Below are 19,660 nucleotides of genomic sequence, written 5' to 3'. Positions count from 1 at the left end.
ATTTCACGCAATAATTTCGCGCAATTCGACTCCTTTTTTTTCATGTTTCATGAGTAACGAACGGCGTTTTTTTCTATCCAGTGCGGATGGTTTTCGACTTGAAACTTTAGTTAACGATTGTCACACTAGATGGCTAATTAAGCGAAAATTCAATACAACAAATTGTTTTGCATGTTGAAGGATACGTGTAAATGAAAAAAAACGCCACTTCGATTTTGGATGATGATTAGTAGTATAGTCTAGTATTACTTACGTCTACGTTTACTTAATTACTTGTAACTACGTTTCTTTTTTCTAATAGAGTAGTCTAACGTCCATTCGTCCAAGTCGAACTGGCAACTTCGGACGTTAGACTACTCTATAACGCTTGATGGCTTTATTAAATTTTGCCTTTAATAATTTTCAGCTGTCAAATTAGAAATTAGTCAGTTTCAGCTACTTGGGACATCCCTGTAAAAATGATCGGCAGTTATTGTGAGGTAATAACTTATTTGTGATATCTGACTATAACTATCCATCAACAAAGTCCACTTGTTAAATTTCCGATAATTGCGTTTTTTTTATCTACTGTCAGTTTCTAAATTCGATAATAAGTATGTGTGTTCCTGTGACGCCGAAAAGAACCCAACATTATTTATGTCGTGGCAATAGATTTAACCTTTTTTTAATTTTCCGTCCGAGTCCGACTCTAGTTGTCCGTGGATTTCTAAGGGCTGTCACTAGGTGGCTAAATATTTCAGTGTGTTTAGGGATTGAGCTATTCGACCGTAGTGCGTCCAAGTCCTGACTGCAGAGTCCTGTCTTTTCTTTCCAGGCGGTGTCCGAGAACGTTGGGCGAGGCATTGCGAGGTAATCGTCTTCCTGAAATTGTTCGTCAGATAAATGGTAGCTACTTGTATTCTTTATGGTTATTGAAAATGAGATTATTGTGCGTAGTGAATTTTCAAGTAACATGTTCATCAACGTGTACCATTTCGTAAAATGTCGTCTCTTGCTGTACGTTGCACGTTTCGAACAAGATGAAGTATTTCCACGCCATTCGTCTTCGATCAAGCTGAACCGAAAGTGAACTAATACAAAGCAAGTAAGTTAATCGTGGCAATTAAAAGTTTTCGAAAAGCCAATGTGCCAATCTACCTTGATCTATTTGTTGCAGCATATCGAAGATCTTGCCTTTCTCCACGTGGTCGCTGCCGTGTCATGAAGATGCTGCTGCTGCCTCTTCTATATTGCAGGACAAATGTGATACAAAGAAGAAATCTGAAAACGTAATCAAGTACTTCTCTTCTACTCTTGATTTGTAAGCTTAACCAAGTAGGTGAGAAGTATTGATGTTGAAGACGATTGATATTTTTTCATACTTCCATTGAAGACAGCAGTTGTGGAGTCAGTTTGTAATTGATCAGAACGGACATTCCCATTAACTTTAAAAAGTAATCTTAGTGCCAAGTAAAAACCATAGATACCCCATGACTATGTTTATTTTTCGTGTTTGGTTTTGCAATTTCCATTAGGCTGAGATGCACTTGGCTTCTGCAGACATGTACTTAGGCCAATACTTGCTGGAATTATAATCTGTCGGTATGTGTAGATATAGTATCTATTAAAAATCCGGCCATGTGGGCTTAAACTGCTGTCCATTTTGCCTTTACGTTGTATATTGTTTCCCATGTAGGTTCAATTTGAGTACTATCCCATGCAGATGCTTAAGTTACATAAATATCCCTTCAATAGTGCAATTGATTATATAATTTAATTTTAAGATAAGACAATCCTTATGAAGAATTAAACAACATGACCACGTCTAAGCTTCATTGCTGTCCTGCAGGAAGTTTTGTTGCAGCCAACTGGCGAAAGAGAGTTAAAATCAAGCTGAGCTGCAGCCCCTGGAAGCAGTCTACATTGCTGGTTGCTGGTGTCATCCTGAAGTGGGGAAATGTTACCTGAAGTTTAAACAGCAACAAAGACATAATGAAATGGTAATTTGATTGTGATTATGGGTTGTAACTGTGGATGTCTGGTCAAGTCCAATTTCAATGTTAAGGTGGGACTGGGGTTTTGTTGAGAGGATAGATGCCTGCTTGATCAGCTTGTGCTGAGTGAAATTTTCTCTTTGATGAAACAAGAAATTCCAATTCCCTCAAACAAACTTATGGTGCAACCTTGTCTTATAATTTAAAGAATTTGCTGTATTTAATCTATATTTTAGGTTAACTTGATGGTTATTTTCTTTTTTACTTCATGTTTTAAGTTAGTCAGTGGGTTTCGTTTTTTCCCCAATAGGTGACAACGTGATGCATCCTACGTATGTTGGTAATTTAGGGGCATGTGTGGAGCAGAAGGAAGAGTGACATTTTATTTCTTTCTGGGACGTTGTTCGAGGACGATTTAGTTATTTCTTCGTGATGATTGCCTTGACGTTTTTCACCATCTAAATGGTATTTGCTTGTATTCTATATGTTTATTTAAAAATATGAATGTTTGATGTGGTGAATTTACAGGTAACAAACATCCTTGCCTCATGTAATCATGTAGCCTGCTGTACCTATCCCAAAAATGTCGTCCCTTGTTGCAGTTCTATGAATAGGTATTTCCACGCAATTCGTCCAAACTGAACCGAAAGTGAACCATTTAATGCAAGTAAGTGAATCCTATTAGATAAGACTTTTGAAAAGCCCATTTGCTAATTTATTTCTATCTAAATGTAAAAGCATGTCGAATATTTGCCTTTCTCCACGTGGTAGGTGCCGTGTCATGAAGATGCGTCTTTGAGAGGGTCACAACTGTATTGTGAGACACATGATGTAAAGAGGGAAAAATATAAAGGTAATGTACATGTAAGCTTAATGAAGTAGGGTAGTATTTTTAATTCTAAAGATAAGTTATCAGTTTATTTTCAGGTAAAAGAACCCTTTCCTCATCTGCTGAAGAATTTGTTAACATGACAAAGCCTGAGCCTCATCAATGTCATGCAGGAGGTTTTTGCTGCAGCAGCCAGCTGTTGAAAGGGAGTTCAAACGAAGTTTAGTTGAATCTCCTGGAAGCAGTCTACATTGCTGGATCCTGAAGTTAAACGCAACACAGACATGCTGGTAATTTGATTGTGAATATGGGTTGCAACTGGGGAAGTCCAATTAAAATTTTGTAGTGGGTAATTTTTTTTAAAGATAAATTCTATTGAAAGAGTTGCCTGCTTGATTAGCTTGACCTAGACTGTCATTTGCTTTTTTTATAAAACCAGAACAAACTCCTTTAAAAACTGTTGATGCAACCTTGTCTTGCAGTTTAAAGAATTTTGCTGGTGTTAGATTGCATTTGGTCTAAAATTTAATTTAAAATTGATTTGATATTTCTGTTTGTCTTCCATAGCATGATTTTTTTACTTGGCTATAGATTAAAATGTTAATTAATGAATTTGCTTTTTCTCAACAGTGACAATGTGATGCATCATTCTTCTGCATACTGTCAATGAAGTTGGTGTTTTCCACAAATTTAGAAGCAATACTAGAAGAATAACTGCAAGAATACTTCTAGAAATGGTAATTGATTGATTGTGATTGTTAGTTAGAACTCCAGAAGTGAAGGCTTTTATTGAAATGTGTTAAGTCACAAATTTGACTCATAACCGACGCAAGAAATTAGTTGTAACAATTGAAGTTATTGTGAAAGGATGGTCTATTGCCTTATTGACGGAGTTCTAGATTGTCGATTTTCTTAGGAAGAAGTTATCAGCTAAATTTCCTCTTAATTCTACAAACTAGATATGAAGTTTTGAAGTTCTCTTATATCTTATTTTTTTTTGTTTTCTGATAGGATGGTGGAAATTTGCCGTGGTTTTGCAGTCTGCCGCCTGTTCAAGCTGATTGCTATCCTGGATTTTGCCTTAGTCCTCGAAATAGCAGATGTTGGTGGTATCCAGATGGTGCTGTGGCAGTGAAATTCGGGTTGAAGATTAAAATACTTTTGTCTGATATGTTTATCGATCCTGTAGCGTATGATTGAAGTAACCTGATATTAATTTGCTATTCCATGTCACATGTTGCAGCCCATGTTGGTGAAACCTCTTCGACATTAAGGTTTTTATCTGCTGTTGTTGGTTATGATATTATCTTTATCCCCATGATATTTAAATTATTCCTTACAAATTGATGGCCAAACTGCTTAAGTCAAACCTGTAATCTTGTGTTGTTATGATAACTTTACTGTTTATATCCTTTCACATTTCACTTGTAATCTATAAAATTTAAATATCACCCAAATAAAAAAATACCAATCAACTGAAACGCTTAAAATGGAATGAATTAAATCTAAATAAAAATTAAATTAAATATTGAGCAATTAAATTTTAACAATTTAAATTAAAGTAATTAAATTAAGTTAATGAAATTAACTTAAATTGATGAAATTAAATTAAGTTAATGTAATTAAATGACTAAAATTTCACTATTTATCATAAAAATGGTTTGTATTTAATAAACAAAGCGTCCGGTACAAGACAATTGTTTTTCTGTGCAAGTTTTAAAACCAATTATACCCAAATAAAACAAGCCTAACAAACTCTTTTTGTTTCATTTGGGTGATAAACTGCTTCTAAAACTTGCACAGGTAGTCAATGAAGACAGGGGGAGACACTGCCTTAATTGACTGTAGCCAGGGAGACCACAGAAAAGAAGGGAGCCCAGATATGCACTTGTGATTGATCTAACAACTACACAATCTATCAGTCTTGAATCACAGCATTCTCTCGTCAGCTTTTACCAATTGGATGAAGTCCATTAAAAGTAGCAAAGGAGTTACCTCTGTAGACAGAAAGAACTTTTATTAGGATGACAAGTCATTTTTAATAAGATTTTAGCTACAGAAAGCCATACCTCAAATCAAGAGGGCCCGTTTTAGCTAGTTAGTTAGCTAGTTTTAGCAACTAAAAAGGGATATTCAAGGGTAGCAGCCATCGGGTTTACGCCATTGTCCTTTTTCATCAGAGGACATGACTTCTCATAAAGTCTAAGAACCTGTAAATAAAAAATCAAGTCACCTTGTTCATAGTTTGTTTCATCAATGTGCTTGATGTCTATCATGTAAAAGAATAATTAAACATAAACATTAGATAGACGTTAGTGCAGAACAATACTCTACATACATTTAAACTGCAACCAAAATGTTCAGTGACATGACAAGTAAACTCTAAACTTACACACGAAACCATCTGATCAGTTATCCAAGGTTCTCTAGAAGATGGAATGAGAGATTAGTCCGTGCTGGGGTTGGTGATCTAGCAAGTCTAATAGAATCAGTCGATAATTATGATGAATCCTAAATTCCCAATAAAAGATGAGAAAAATATATATTTCAGCAATACTTGATTAAGCTAGTGTTGGTTGTTACCTCTGTCATTTGAATGACACATTCAATAGGATCCCAGGATTTACAACACAATAATTGACAGTAGGCTGCATGCCCCTTTGGCCCTTTCACATTTTCTCCTGGAAATTAATGAAAAATATTTAGGTTATAAAACACATAAACGGAAAAGAACACATGCACAACAAATTGTACACAAAATATATCCAATTTACCAACGAATTCATTGGTAATTTGTGAAGAAATTAGCTGTAGCTGAACTGTTGACAACAAGCCGCCATCATAAGCACATATAAACACAATCTCTTTTCACGCCATCTATTTGACACGTCCAAAACCCACTATCTAAAGGACCGGCCTTAGATAGTAAAAAAGGTCACAAAAGTAATCAAAAAGACCATTTCTGTTCGCTTAAATTGGCACGGAGTCTTTAGAATTGTACAGAGAACAAAGCTCACTTGCTAGTTTTATGCAAATTTTTCGGAAGTATACCGGAAGTAGTCGATAGCGCCTCAACCATTGAGCTGCCGACTAAATAAACCAAATATTCGTGATCTACGTGAAATTTGGGGTCGATTAAGTCTAATTTAAACGAAATCCAGAATTTGGCCAAAATCGAGAATTTTCCTGAACTATAGTTCAGGAAAATTTTCAAAACCGGAAGTACGAAAATGGAAAAAACAAAACATGAACTTTATCAAAAATTTAACGAGGATCACGAATATGTGGTTCTTTTGCTCCTCGAATGAATATTTACTGAACTACTGACTGAAAAGTAGAAAACCGGAAGTAGAAAAAAAAACTCATTATTAAAATTCTAACAAGTGAGCTTTGTTGCTGAAACAGAAAGTGACAGTTATCACCCAAATTTTTTTAAATTGAGAAAATTCTTCAGAGATGTGCAAAGTAAGCGTATTTACACTGATTCTAACAGGTAAAAAATGATCAAAAGCTATGCCGTCTAGCGTCAGAAAGAATAAACGTTTAAATGTAACATGAAAACAATGTCCGCTCTAGCTCGTTGACATTCAATTGAAAGAACTGGCAAACAAAGGTAACAAATAACTTTGATACTCACGTAATATTCTCCATGCAAAATTTCACAAGAAAGCCACCACGCAGCATCACAGATCACAAAAGACGAAATTCCCAAGGTGATATTGAACGCCACTTTAACTTCTACACTGAGGAGAAGGCACTCAAGACAGATATCCGTTCATGTTGTCTGCAACTGATTCTAGACGTTTCAGCACCTGGGCATGCTGGACTGGACAGTGGATTGCTGAAAGGGAAACACCCATTTGGTAAGGTAAACCTGCCAGTTATTCAGAATGTATTTCTATTCATTGAGGACACTACTAGGCTACGTACTATAAGGCAACAGCAAACATTAAATCAATCACAAATGATGGTGAAGATGAAAAATCCTTTCCACAAGCTACCCTATCTGACAACAACAGCATGTTCCTGGCTCATTTGATCCTCACTCTATCTAGGGACTGGGCATCTAATTAAATTAATATTCACCTGTATCACCCTTTTAGCTTTATTCCTGTCATTCTGCACTTTACCTTACCTGTGATAAATCTTTCTTTTTTTTTCTGTAGGTTTCGATGGCCATTGATAATTGGAGAGAAGCATTGGAATGCAACAGCTTGTCTGGCTTCGTCTGGACCTAAGTTACACCAAACAGAACACGGGATCTAAACAAATTTAAATTCAGATTTTTTAGGTAAGTTATTGGACCGTTTTTAATTAATAGATAACACAACATATAGCTAATGGTTCTTGTTGCTTTCTGACTTAATGTTTCAGCTCATAATTTCAGCTGAAGTTTTCGTGTGACCTAGGTGCTTGTGACAATAGAAGTCAAGATAATAATGCAAGCTATGTCTTCCAAAGCAAAATAGTTTCTGTCATTTGATTTTTATGATAATATTTCAGGTTAACTTCCCCTGTCAAATCATGGTAAATCTTCAATATATTTATGCCTTCCCCAGATCTGGTTCTTTACTGCTATCGCTTTTGCAGACAGCAGCAAATGATGCTGCCACTCAAGAGGTTTTGGTGACCTCCATTTAGTTCTAATTTAGGACATGTAACATTGATAGATTTGAGGTATTGCTTGCTGTTGCTACAATGAAGTTTGGAAATTATATCTAAATATTCTATCCTTCCAGGTTAATCCCTCACACCACTCTTAGTTGTTTGGAAACTGATGAGAGATTGCTCATTGCTGGAATTGAAGACTGATTAATTGTGTAGTTGTTAGATAAGTTACAAGTGCATATCTGGGCTCCCTTGTTTTCTGCGGCCCCGTTTCCATAACTAATCACTAATCAACGGCCGCCGGTGGTCAGTCACTCGCTGCGACAACTAGGAGGAAGGGAGTGCGCTGGTCGAACGGTGACTTGCAAGGCGGATGATCTAATGAAAACTGTTGGAGGGTTATGAATCTAAGCCGGAAATCTACAATGATTAATCGCTTCCAAGCAAAACTAGCTTCCCATTCTTCTCTCTTCAAGTCAATCAATATTTCCTTCCTGATTGAATGCATATGCAAGTGATAACACATTAACAAGCAGACAAATTTACGTTAGGCCTTGATATGTTTACTCAGGTCAGATTTGTTGTTACAAAATGTTACATTGTTGGTACACAAAAATGTTATTTGTTATTATAATTTCATACCTACCTTACCAATCAATATTCAATATCAATATACCTCAACATGAATAAATATAAATTTCCCACGAATGCCCCCTCGCTTACTAGACTTATTTGATGGACGGACCAATTTGCCAGATTTCTCATTTAATCTAATTTTTACTTCAGATGTTTTGACCCTCAGATCCCAAAGTTTCTAGTGTACCCTTAAGACGAGAAAGATGGGATGGCGAAAAATTGGCAAATAATGAATTAAGACATTGAAGTGTGATGTTGAATTGCAAGTCTACACAAGCTCCATTTAAGTGCATCTGTCAACTGGAAAATGAGTATAACTGCCACTGCATACCAACACCATAAACATCTCAAACAACCTCACCATAGAATCCTACAAAACAAAAGAACATTAATGAGCCAATATTATTTTGAAATGTAAAAATAGAGATACCATAAGATTGCCATAGGAAAAAAAATGCGAGTGATATTAAACATTAACTCGCAATTATTAAATACGTAGTAATACAATTCGTAGCTAAGGCAACGGTTTAAATTATTTAAATTTCACTAAACTAAAGAAAAGATGGCAAGCCACAAAGATATTTTAATTTTTTAAGAAGGAAGGAAATTTCTGTTCAGTTTGATCTTTAAAAAATTACAGCTATTTACAAGCTGATTAAGATCTTTTTATAAAAGCTTTCTTATTTAGAAGCAGATAGTAGCTGTCAAATGTAATCTAATCAAGACTTCAATGAGAAAGTTAGTTCTAAACAAAGAACTGCATGGGTTGCACACATTGACACATACACAGACTTCAATTTAAGAAAAATGCTGACGTACCTGCAATATTTTGGTCTTGCATTATAATAGAGACCATCTCACATACGCATCTTCATGACACGGCAGCAATCACGTGGAGAAAAAAGATCTTCGACATGCTTTTACAAAATCAATTGAAGTAGATTAGAAAATGGACTTTTCAAAAACTCTCGATTCACTTACCTGTTTTGGAATTGTTCACTTTTGATTCAGCTTGGTCGAATGGCGTTGAAATTCCTTATCACTTTTAAATATAACAGCGAAAAACACCATCAGCAACGCCTTTCTGTCCACTGTCTCAAAAGCAATGAGTCTGCATGCAACAGCTCACCACACGTCCACCAGCTGGCTGCACCAAACGATGTGCATATTGGACAGCAATGATGAGGCTCAGACTTCACCATGGTGTTTATAAAAAAAAAAAAAAATCAATTACTGTCAAAAACAAAGTCATCAAATAACTAAATGTGTTATCTTGATATGGTTGAAAGTTGACTAATATTATCACTTTTACCATGTTATAAAAGGTCTTGAAGTTGAAATGACGTACGCCGTTGTTCTCCATTATCTCTTTTCTGGTATTCAAGATGATTTTGAAGTCGTGGCTGGTCAAGGTTTCAAACGTCTGGTCTGGGTACCCAACGTGTAGTTCGTCTTACAAGATTATCCTAAATCACAGAAAACTTTTGATGAACAACATGATATTAAAACGAAAAATAATATCTCAGTGACAAAAGGCTAAACATACTTAACAAATAACTCGCGATAATGATGATGAAAACCTGAAAACCCGGCCAGCTCGGACTCGACTGTTGGACAAAAGGACTTTTGGAAATCGGATGCGTTCTCGCCAGATGAAGAGATGATGATTTGCACAAGAAACGGATTTAAATTTGTAACGGGCAAACCGGCAAACGGACCCCGTTGAAGTGCTAATTATGTAAGCAATATTATGTACAAGGTTACATACAAGAAAAACAAAATTATTTTATTTAAAATTTACAACTAAGTATAATTCAGAATAATACTTTGGATAACTAAGAATAAAGAGAAAAAACGAGCTAATAGAGTAATAGATTACTAACGACTATAAAGTTGTGCGTTACCATTCCAAAGAAAAGTGTTAGTATGACCGCCTACAACCAGGTCAATGTCTGGAACTTTTCCAGCAATTTCCATATCTTTTAGATAACTTGCGTGACCGACTGCAATCAGAATATTGACTCCGTTCTTCATGAGGCGTACGCGTTCCGCTTCATCCCGAACGCACTTTATTTCGTCAAAGATTTTGACTCCCGCAGAGAAGATATACTGGGCAATTTGTGGAAAAAGGCCGAAGGAAAAAGTTGGTTAGTTTTTAAAGACTCGCTGAATTATTTTAAGGCATTATACTACCGTTAATTCTGTAGTAAGATAACCAATAATTCCAACACTTTTTCTTCCAACTTGTACGATAATTGATTTAGAAATTTTCTCCTGTAGCCGCAGGCCCGCGGTTCATTTCTGCTGTCAATATTGGCTGCCAACAGCTTATTGATTAGAAATTATATATTTTTTAAATTATCAATTTCTAAGGGACATCGACTCACCAGGAATTGGTGAGACCACCAGCTGAGCTACGTGCGATTTTCGACTCTCTACGCGATTCCACAGATGGGCTACTATGTTGATTCTTGAACCAGAAGAGGAATCCAGGATTTAAACGACAGGCGGATCTGCTGAGTACTTTGCTGTGAACACAAAAGGATTTTGACACAGTTCAGGTAGACGTCGGTGGGGTCGAATGAGGTGGAACAGCTCCTCCAGAAATATGTAGAAAAGATGAGGGTGATTTTTTTTCTAGCGTGAACCAAATTCACAGCACTAAATCAATAATTGGTGATTTGGATGTTGAATGATCCGAATTATCATCAGCTAACAGGATCGAATCAGCTACTTGTTTTAAAGCTGGACACTCCCATTTCAATGCAAGTCTCTGCATTTGCCAAAACTGAAAAAGTAAATCGTATCATATTAAAGCAATCGTTACACCTTCAAAACAAAAATAAATTTTTTTTAAGCAATACACCTCTCGGAAAGGACTCTGTCTAGGGAAGGATGGTTGCAAGATATAGCACGGCGGTAAACATATTAGCCATTTCCGTTTCACCCAGTTGAGTGTGTTTATTTGGTTATCTTTCGATCATGACTGGTCGATTATCACCTCCTTCGATTTGTTTGTCGGTTTTCCACAAAGACTGGGATGTTATTGTTAGTGAAAAGATGGGGATTGTTGTTGTAGAAAGTTGTTGCCGTTGTCCGGTTTACTTCTGTGGACTCCCTCCTGAAAAAAGTTTCAAAAAACGATTGGCACAAAACGCGATGAGGAGAGAAATTGGAACCAGTTAAAAACTTGTTGAACACGCAGATGAGTTTCATAGAAACGGACAATTAGGGAATGCAAAATATGTTCGGCGTCATCCAAAAGGTGTCGTATGAATCTAATAAATTGCTTTGAAAATTATTAATGAAGGTTCAAAATGATTCAGGTAGTCAATATGAAACAGAAGTACGCCACCAAGGATCGAAGTAAGAGAGCGATGCGTAAGTATAAGTATCTCTCTCTATTCATTTGAAGGATTTAGAAGTCATAAAACCACACAATTTCTTTCTATGAAACCGAAATACCTTTCACTAGCATAGCCCACTCATGAAGTCAGAAATTATCTTAGAAAAAATTTAATAGTTGTAACGTAGAACTTACATACGGCACGATAAAATTAAGTTTCATGTAAAAATAAGTTTTGATATGAATTCAGCCCCCAATTTCAAACGGTAGACGTCAGCTTTATTTGTTTCATGAACAAGATCTTTTCGTGATTCGTATTAATTAATTTGACGTCCGGCGAATATTTCGTCACACCAACGATTCTATGGTGAGCATTTATTGTTTTAAAATTTTACAGCAAATTCCCACCATTGAATTATTGAGCAACGATTGTTTCTTTTAAAAGTGAAATGTGCAATTGCCAAAGTAATAATAACCCATCGGCCTTAATATTCTGGGTTTGATGTGGAAAGATTCAAAACAACGATGAGCTAAAGCAACGATTACTACCGTGTAACCATGGCTCGTACACAATTGTTGATGACTACAAATATTCAAAAATTGGGAGGTATCAACGCGGCGATAAGCTATAGAAAAAACTAAGTTGTCTTGCTTGTTTGTTTTTGGTCCAAATGATGAAAGTTTCCAACTACACATGATAAACGAAACTTTCTAACCATTTTCTTTCCTATGTAACTAGGAAAAATCCACGCCGATGGCTTCAGTCATGGGGGGGGGGGAGAGCTATGGTGGTGAATGAAGGAGCCAAGGAGGCGTTCAAAGGAATATTGGTATGTTGACTAGACGCAAAGTAAGGAGCCTTTGATGTGAAATGGGACGATCCATAACGATGACATCTTTAAATTTTCAAAATAAAATAAAAAACAACATGGGAATGTTTTCGGTCTTATTGAAAAACAGAGCCCTAGTTAATTAACATCGTAATTCTCACTGTTTGAATCGGAGAACTTGATGAAGCGAGGGGGTAAAAGCAAAATGTTAGACTATTCTCTGTTCTTCTTTTTACATTGCTATTATTTAAGCAATCTAAACATTCCACCTGACAGGTAAAGAATAAGTGAGAAACAAAAAAAATGTATCAACTGCAAGTCAAGCTACAGGTCAAGAAATAGCATTGGCCACTTGTTTTGTTGTCAGTTTCTATTAGCAACTTGGAAGACAGAGAAATTGCAAATGAAAAGAGAAGAATCACTTATTCCCATTCAGAAGTAATAACTTCATTTGATTGAATCACAAGGCCTCGGCTTGATGTTCACAGCTTAAAAGTTATCTTTAACCAAACTGTAAGTGCTAATAACTTTTATGCTTGAAAAGAAGCGAGGATTTGTGGTTACCACAACAAACTTTTTCCCAGAACAAAACTAAGTATGTAACATACACATAGACATAGCTAACCATTTTCAATGTTAAAATAGTGTAACAGTAATGCTTACTTTTTGGATTGTTAATTCCTACTCTTGAGTTGGCCAAAGCTGCAGAAAAGGCAGTTTCAATTAGAGGTTATTTATTACCTTGTCGAAATCCCAATAACTTATTGGACAAGAATGGAATAATTACTGGAATGCCTACTTTATCAAATTAAAACCTTGAATTAGAACACTTTTAAATCTAGCAATAAAATCTAGGCCATCATACCTCAAATAACAATTTCAACTGCAACGCATGATTGATTGCCTTCAAAGAAGTCAATCCTTTTTTGGCCAAACACAGTAAAAGATTAACACTCAAACCTGAAATGTACAAAACAGAACAATATTAAGCTAACTTTGAAAATTGTAAAGATTGTTGGGGCTCATTAAAATATCTTGTTCACACACGTGAACACAAAACATGCACATAGATTAGATTGCTATCCGAATTTACAATTATCTAGCGTGTTTAATCAAATGAATGAAAATCTTAACTGAATAGAGACATCTTGACGCAACGTCTCGTCACATAACCATTAACTTAGCAATTAGCATGATCATCATTAGCAAAAACTCAACAGCATGGGGATCGAAACAAACGTGTATCTTCCCCAAGCCACCATTTTCAAGTGATAAAATTGCCGCCAGAGTTGCCGGATGCTACAAATGAAATATTCAAATCTAAACGTTGCCAGAGAATTTTTTAATATTTTTTTTATCACTTTCAAATTGTAAAAACCTTTTTACTTAAATTACACAACATTATTCACAATGTAGCTTAAACATAAACATAAACATTATACATTTTTACGTTTAAACAATGAATGTGTAGGAAAATAGCAATTTTTGAACAAGTAAGAGTAAAGTTGCAAAAAAATTCGAAGGCTTTCCGCCTATACAATAATTACGTTAGTAGGTTTTTCTGATACTTTGAATAAATGTTTTCATTTACATAGTTTATATCAGTTTATTTACTGTATATAGAAAAATCTTACATCTTGTCCTGTCAACGGAGTAGGACTATTTTTCAACATTCTCGTAATCAAATTTTCTACGGAGTTATTTTTTAAAAAAGCTGCGTTATTGTTCCGAAAAATCTCTTCTTTGCATCAATCAAGAGCCTCGCTTGGCAATCTTCGAGATATGTTGCGTGTCTTAATTTGCAGCTCTTTTCGACACAATTAGTGGAACGCCTTGTTTAGGCTTCAGCACGACTTCACTGGAGGGAATGAGCATCGGTTTAGATGGATCCGCGACGGAAAACCGGAATCGACGCAGCAAGTTAGCCAACACAATTTTGATTTCAAGTAAACCGTACTTTTGACCTGTAGGTGGAATAATATCAAGTGCACAAAATAGAATTGATTGTTCTAGAAAGTTTGTTTTTTTAAACCTCACCTATACAGTTGCGAGGCCCTGCACTGAAAGGGACGAAAGCGTACGGGTGACGACCGAGAACGTTTTCTGGTAGGAAACGTTCCGGATTGAAAGTTTGCGGATCCGGATAGACCAGAGGGTTGTGATGCATTCCATATATCATCAATGAAACTGAGACTCCGGCTGGTATTTTGTAGCCACCTGAATAGCAAAAAGGTATAAAATATAAATTATTCACTCTTGAGTAAGTATTTAAAAATAATTTGCCATTACCAACATGGATGTCTTCTGTGATGTAGCGCATGACAGCTGGTACACTAGGATACAATCTCAAAGTTTCTTTGATGCAACACTCTAAATATTTGAGCTCGGCCACGTCTTGGATAGAACATGGACGATCCGAGTCGCCAAAAATCTGGTCCACCTCTTCAGTCACTAGATCCTGTAATACGACAAAACTGTCAATCTGAGATTTCTAGATAAAAAGCAAATATCTCCTACCTGGTGATGTGGATGCATGGCCAAACAATAGAGAAACCAAGTCATGGCAGAAGCAGTTGTATCGTGTCCCTACATCAATGTTACAACAATAATAAAATTGAATCTGTCAAGAAAATGAAAACACAATTAGTTACCGCAAACATAACAGTGTCAACTTCTTCTCTTATGTCGTCGTCACTTAGGTTGGCGCCATTTTCTGAAGCAGCAATGAGCAGATCAAGGAAGGCCAATCTCTTCTCTGAAAGATACAAGAGTTACATAATAGTTCTATAGTATAACACACTTTTTAACAATTCCAATACTCGATGTCAGAGAATCGTTTGAGCTGTCGTCGGTGTAATTGTTGTTGAAATTATTATTTGACTCGGAAGACGAGAGTTCCTTCTGCAAAGCTTCACGTCGATCGTTTATAACCTGCATAAACAAAATCAAGCGTGATAATAATTCTCCTTTAGGTAAGAAGTAATGGGCTAACCTTGTTGGTGAAATTATGCAGCGCTTTCACGCATCGCTTATTTTCACGGCCAAGTGCACTGAATTGGTATATCCAATCAAGCCTTAGCCAAGGGCGGATGCCTCGTTCCATAACAATCTGGCCAATTCTGACGAAAATAAAATTTTAACCATTTAAAAACATTTTCGTAAATGTTGTAGAAAAACTCACCTGTGCAGATTTTGCACGTAAAGTGCTTTTTCGTCCTCTCCTCTCGTCTGTTTCCCCATTGATGTTTCTTTAAATTAAAAGGTTTATAACTTGCATTAACTGTACACTAGAATGTGTTATTTAAACTATTAACCTACCGCAAATGATATCCAATGCGCACTGGGTAATGATAGGGAAAACATCGAATTCCTTTCCACCGTGTTGCACGATGGCTCGTTCAAATTCACGACCGCAGTCAAAACTCTTTTCGTTGAAAACATCGACAAAACTGTTGAGAATTTGAAAGTGGAAAGCAGGTGTGAGCAAGCGACGGCGATTCTTCCAACGGGTTCCTGAATTTCAACGCCAAATTGTTTATCGTTAAGGCAATCGAAAATTGATTGATTGTGACGTAATCAGTCTCACCTGTGGTTAGAAACATGCACTCTCCGAGCCAAGTGCTGAGGAAACTATACTCGGTTGCTTTGGTGATGAGTTTCTGGCTGACCAGAATTGGCTGCGTGAAAAAAGGTAGATGCGTTGCATGAATTATTCAAGAGACGACAAGACGGGAGTAACAGTTAGTTCTAGACAAATTGGATATTTCGCTCACGTACTTCCATTAGTTCAGGTGAAGAAATAACAACTACCGGACGAGTACCACCCCATGCGCGGTAGATACTCCCATACTTACGAATCCAGTCAATGTGAACGATCTTGAGAAACTCTGAATGAAAATCAATGACATAAGAATCAAGCGAAATGATTAAGGTGATGCAAATTAAATTTAACGTCGAGGACACTTACCATCACGATCGACGTACAAGTCGAGAACGTTGCCGAGAAATGGGATAGGTCGAGGTCCAGGAATAGCATTGACAAGTTGTACAAATGTGGATCGACTCCATATCCAATAATAAACCACCGGAATCGCGACAAGTAGCAACCACTTGAATACTAGGGAACCCCAGTCTGTCCACGCACTTTCGGACATGTCCATCTTGGCTGCTGATGGTTGTTGGCTCTTCAGACACACTGACGAAACTAAATCCTCGATCTGTCCGTCAGAGGAAACAGTATTGGTGCTTTTGGTGCCTACAGGCAGTATAGAGGAACCACACAAAAAACACATTTCCAATTTCGAATCTTCACATCGGATGCATGTTAAAATAAGCGTCGGCCGATTCGACCTCGCGCCAAAAACATTGGCACTCGACCAAAACACGCCGACTCTCTTATAACTCTATGCACCTCTACATGTCTGTTTTGAGAGTGAAAGTTCTTCTCGCCGAATTTTCGCTCTCTCCTTTCGTTGAATAGAAATTAATTCATGGATAAATGTAGGCAAACCAATATCTATTCATTTTGATGAGCAGCATCATGCACAGTATGGATAATAGCGGAATATTATCCATACAAATGCGGCTTAGTAATGAGCAGCAGGAGTGCATTTGACAGCCGCTCCTCATCTCACAACAACAAAGATATCAAACGTGATCATAATACAGGATGTCAGTCTGATGGGGGAAAAACACACGATTGTTTTCCTTTAACTGGGTTGAAATGAAATTTTATCAACGCGGACAAGAGACAAGTTTCAATGGCATGCCATCTCTAGGTCTCAGGACTAATTCAGCGTTGGCTCTTGGCGGCCCATGCTTAGCAATGTCGTAGGAAAATTTAAAACGTCGGAGTAGAGACGAAGCCAAGACTTTCTCTTCAAACATAGCGAACCTCTGACCTAGAGTTGAAATAGAAAAATTATTTTAGCTCAACATTGGTCAATATCACATTGTCATTTAATAGAGAGTAGCGAGCATCTTGAATACCAATGCAGTTTCGAGGTCCTGCGCTGAATGGGACGAATGCGAACGCGTGTCTACCGATACTTTCATTCGTCTGGAAACGGTCGGGATTAAAAACGTCAGGGTCAGGAAAAAATTCTTCGTTACGGTGAAGAGCGTAGATTTGTAGGGAGACGGAAGCACCGGATGGGATTTTGTATCCGCCCAATTCTGAATCTTCACTCATGTATCTTGTAATGTTGGGAACGGCCGGATAGAGCCGGAGTGATTCTTTGATGCAGCAATCGAGGTATTTTAATTTAGTTGTGTCTTCCATCGTGCAGGGACGATCGGAATCTCCAAACACCTCGTTCAGTTCTTCCTGCACTAGGACCTGTAATAATATCAGCGAAGATCGTCAGATAATATTTTCACGTCTCGATCGGAATTTTCTTACCTGTTGCTCCGAATTTGTGGCCATACAGTAGAGAAACCAAACAAGGGCAGATGCGGTGGTATCGTGTCCCTGTAACAAATTTGATCCCAAGGTTTTTAGAATGAAATTTATTTATAGGATCCGCATATTAATTTACGTCATACTTCGAACATAAATGTGTCCACTTCGTTGCGTATGTCGAGGTCACTGAGCTCGACTCCATCCTTCACAGATAAAAGCATCAAATCAAGGAAAGCTCTTCGCTTTTCTATTCAAATAAATTAAACCAAAAATAATTAGCTTAGATAAAGTTTCTCCATCAACTAGATATACTTACTAATTCCATCAGGAGCTCCATCATCATTTTCTTTTTGTATTTCTTCACGAGCGATTTCTTCTTTTCTTTCACGAATGACCTGTGTTAAAATGTATAGTGAGACTTAATTGTGCAATATGAAAATAATTATCTATCAAATTACCTTAGAAGTGAAACCATGAATTTGCTTTAACAATTTCATGTGTTCTCTTCCTTTTGGCGTGAGGTGGTACATCCAATCAGGTAAAAAATGTCCAAACGAGAAGAACCTCTCTACAACAATTTCAGAAATCCTGGCGGTAAAAGCGCATCGAGAAAGTAATATTATGGCAAAATGAAATAATAAGTTTCATACTTGTGTACGTTTCTAATATATTCCGAGTCTTCCAGCTGGGCGTTAATTTTAATTCCCATTGCAGCTTCTGCCATCACGAAAGAAAACAGGTTTCTCAATGAATAATCTTATTAATGACTATGCTGCACGAACGAAAGAGAAAATAGCAAGGCAATTATGGTGCACAGTTACCGCAGATAATGTCGAGGGTACACTTTTTCAAGTAGGGGAAAAACATCAACCTCCTCAACAGAGTCGCCTTTGACTGGGGTGTTGGCTATGGTTAATTGCTCACAAAGGATATCAGCGTTTTTGTTAAAAACGTCAAAGAAATTGTCAAGGATCTGGAAGTGAAATGCAGGTGTCAAAAGACGGCGGCTCCTTCTCCACTTATTCCCTGGCGAATTCAGGGATTAACAAGTAACAAAAATACCCGACAATCTCTTGAGGTTTTACCTGATGCCAGCAAAAGTCCTTCGCCCAGCCATGGTCTCAGGATGCTATAAGATTTTCCTTTGTCTATGAAGGTCTGACTCGTGAGCATTTTCTAAACCAAAAAAGTTTCACATCGATGAGTAACCAACAAAACGTAAAATATTGCCAGTTTTTAAAATTTATTTACCTCCATGAGCATTGGCGTCGAGATATGCACAAACGTCCGGAACCCGAGCCAAGAGCGGTAGACGCGGCCGAATTGTTTTACCCACTTTCCTTGGATAGTTTGCATAATTTCTGTGGTCAATAAACGAAAAGATTCCATACAAGTGTATGTTTACTACATGCGGTTCATTAAAATCAAAAGTGGTATTTTGAACATTTGATTTATGGTGACCTTCGTCTACGTCGCCTTTATACGACCCCAGATTTTATTTGAAAAATATAAAGTGGGCGTATTCAGCAATGTCAGAATAAAAGACTTTGAATAACCTACGGTGACTTTCCTTTGGCAGGTCCATAGCGTTGCCTACGATGGGCTTCCTCTTCGGTCCGGGAATTAGGTCAATCGTTTTCACAAACGAAGAGCATTCCCACCTGTGGTGTACTAGGAATAGCAGCGCTAGTAGAAATAGTAAAACCGCAACAAGGATTCCTACAATCATGGTCAGCGGATATCTTGCTTCTTGTTAGTCAATAAAAAAGTAAAAAACTACCGTCCACGCTATTTCACAGAGGGAAGTCGAACAGTTTGAGAATAACAAAATGCAAATTACACTAGCCCAGCTCTACAAGGTAAATGAGGTGTGGAGGATGCCTTGAATTAGATGCTGCCATCTGTGTGGCGTACTAATTACTTCGGTGGTTCGGTGGACGGGTAACGTAAAGGTAAAATTGGAAAACAAATCAAGAGGAAAAGGGAAATTGTGACGCTATTTGTGTGAACATAATAATGGCCAATGCAAATCTAGAG

At 37.1% G+C, this 19,660-nt stretch overlaps 2 protein-coding genes and 4 long non-coding RNA genes across 20 annotated transcripts; 2 read left to right on the top strand and 4 right to left on the bottom strand.

The window, feature by feature from the left end:
- Positions 1-348: 348 nt before the first annotated feature.
- LOC124198070 lies at positions 349-4,277 on the top strand. Of its 12 annotated transcripts, none has more exons than XR_006876447.1 (11): positions 349-849; positions 937-1,084; positions 1,157-1,433; positions 1,515-1,581; positions 1,676-1,979; positions 2,284-2,438; positions 2,502-2,640; positions 2,712-2,826; positions 2,890-3,092; positions 3,433-3,539; positions 3,814-4,277. It is a non-coding gene; the product is annotated as an uncharacterized LOC124198070 (long non-coding RNA). The 12 variants fall into 12 exon arrangements; XR_006876451.1 differs by having other exon boundaries at positions 350-849; positions 1,829-1,979; XR_006876449.1 differs by having other exon boundaries at positions 352-849; positions 1,157-1,268; positions 1,829-1,979.
- A 169-nt stretch (positions 4,278-4,446) lies between these two features.
- On the bottom strand, positions 4,447-5,315 carry LOC124198069. Its single transcript, XR_006876442.1, has 3 exons — positions 5,195-5,315; positions 4,872-5,012; positions 4,447-4,799 (listed from the first exon to the last, which is right to left on the bottom strand). It is a non-coding gene; the product is annotated as an uncharacterized LOC124198069 (long non-coding RNA).
- Positions 5,316-6,356: 1,041 nt separating this feature from the next.
- LOC124198067 lies at positions 6,357-8,118 on the top strand. Of its 2 annotated transcripts, XR_006876438.1 has the most exons (5): positions 6,357-6,670; positions 6,969-7,093; positions 7,177-7,329; positions 7,393-7,479; positions 7,542-8,118. It is a non-coding gene; the product is annotated as an uncharacterized LOC124198067 (long non-coding RNA). The 2 variants fall into 2 exon arrangements; XR_006876437.1 differs by having other exon boundaries at positions 7,177-7,479.
- A 49-nt stretch (positions 8,119-8,167) lies between these two features.
- LOC124198068 lies at positions 8,168-13,178 on the bottom strand. 3 transcript variants are annotated; one of them, XR_006876439.1, is made up of 11 exons: positions 13,088-13,178; positions 12,886-13,017; positions 10,913-11,167; positions 10,434-10,834; positions 10,240-10,363; positions 9,951-10,155; positions 9,593-9,776; positions 9,359-9,512; positions 9,028-9,239; positions 8,866-8,963; positions 8,168-8,416 (listed from the first exon to the last, which is right to left on the bottom strand). It is a non-coding gene; the product is annotated as an uncharacterized LOC124198068 (long non-coding RNA). The 3 variants fall into 3 exon arrangements; XR_006876441.1 differs by having other exon boundaries at positions 10,434-11,167; positions 12,886-13,020; XR_006876440.1 differs by having other exon boundaries at positions 10,434-11,167.
- A 636-nt stretch (positions 13,179-13,814) lies between these two features.
- On the bottom strand, positions 13,815-16,577 carry LOC124198062 (cytochrome P450 4c3-like). Its single transcript, XM_046593714.1, has 12 exons — positions 16,190-16,577; positions 16,000-16,109; positions 15,809-15,899; positions 15,541-15,735; positions 15,404-15,470; positions 15,215-15,341; positions 15,042-15,153; positions 14,874-14,977; positions 14,740-14,808; positions 14,512-14,680; positions 14,260-14,439; positions 13,815-14,186 (listed from the first exon to the last, which is right to left on the bottom strand). The coding sequence occupies exons 1-12, from the start codon at positions 16,512-16,514 to the stop codon at positions 14,017-14,019; spliced, it is 1,719 nt and encodes a 572-aa protein (XP_046449670.1). The 5' UTR covers positions 16,515-16,577; the 3' UTR covers positions 13,815-14,016.
- Positions 16,578-16,721: 144 nt separating this feature from the next.
- On the bottom strand, positions 16,722-19,631 carry LOC124198066 (cytochrome P450 4C1-like). The gene is given in 12 exon segments (XM_046593721.1): positions 16,722-17,123; positions 17,212-17,560; positions 17,624-17,692; positions 17,767-17,870; positions 17,940-18,018; positions 18,082-18,211; positions 18,274-18,340; positions 18,445-18,475; positions 18,477-18,649; positions 18,709-18,799; positions 18,875-18,984; positions 19,184-19,631. Coding segments are annotated over 12 exon segments (1,539 nt in total). The 5' UTR covers positions 19,353-19,631; the 3' UTR covers positions 16,722-16,956.
- Positions 19,632-19,660: the final 29 nt, after the last annotated feature.

Source organism: Daphnia pulex, chromosome 7, assembly GCF_021134715.1.
Source record: "Daphnia pulex isolate KAP4 chromosome 7, ASM2113471v1".
NCBI classification, from domain to species: Eukaryota; Metazoa; Arthropoda; class Branchiopoda; order Diplostraca; family Daphniidae; genus Daphnia; species Daphnia pulex.
Note: the sequence above shows the minus strand (reverse complement) of the source record. Positions and strands in the feature narration are given on the sequence as shown.

Bases quoted from the DNA above. Each gene is read 5' to 3' on its own strand.
- LOC124198062 (XM_046593714.1), bottom strand. From the start codon at position 16,514: ATGTGTTTTTTGTGTGGTTCCTCTATACTGCCTGTAGGCACCAAAAGC. The intron at 15,154-15,214 runs GTTAGCCCATTA...TTGTTTATGCAG, and splicing joins TGCATAATTTCACCAACAAG to GTTATAAACGATCGACGTGA. The intron at 14,809-14,873 runs GTAACTAATTGT...ACATTGATGTAG, and splicing joins TTGACACTGTTATGTTTGCG to GGACACGATACAACTGCTTC.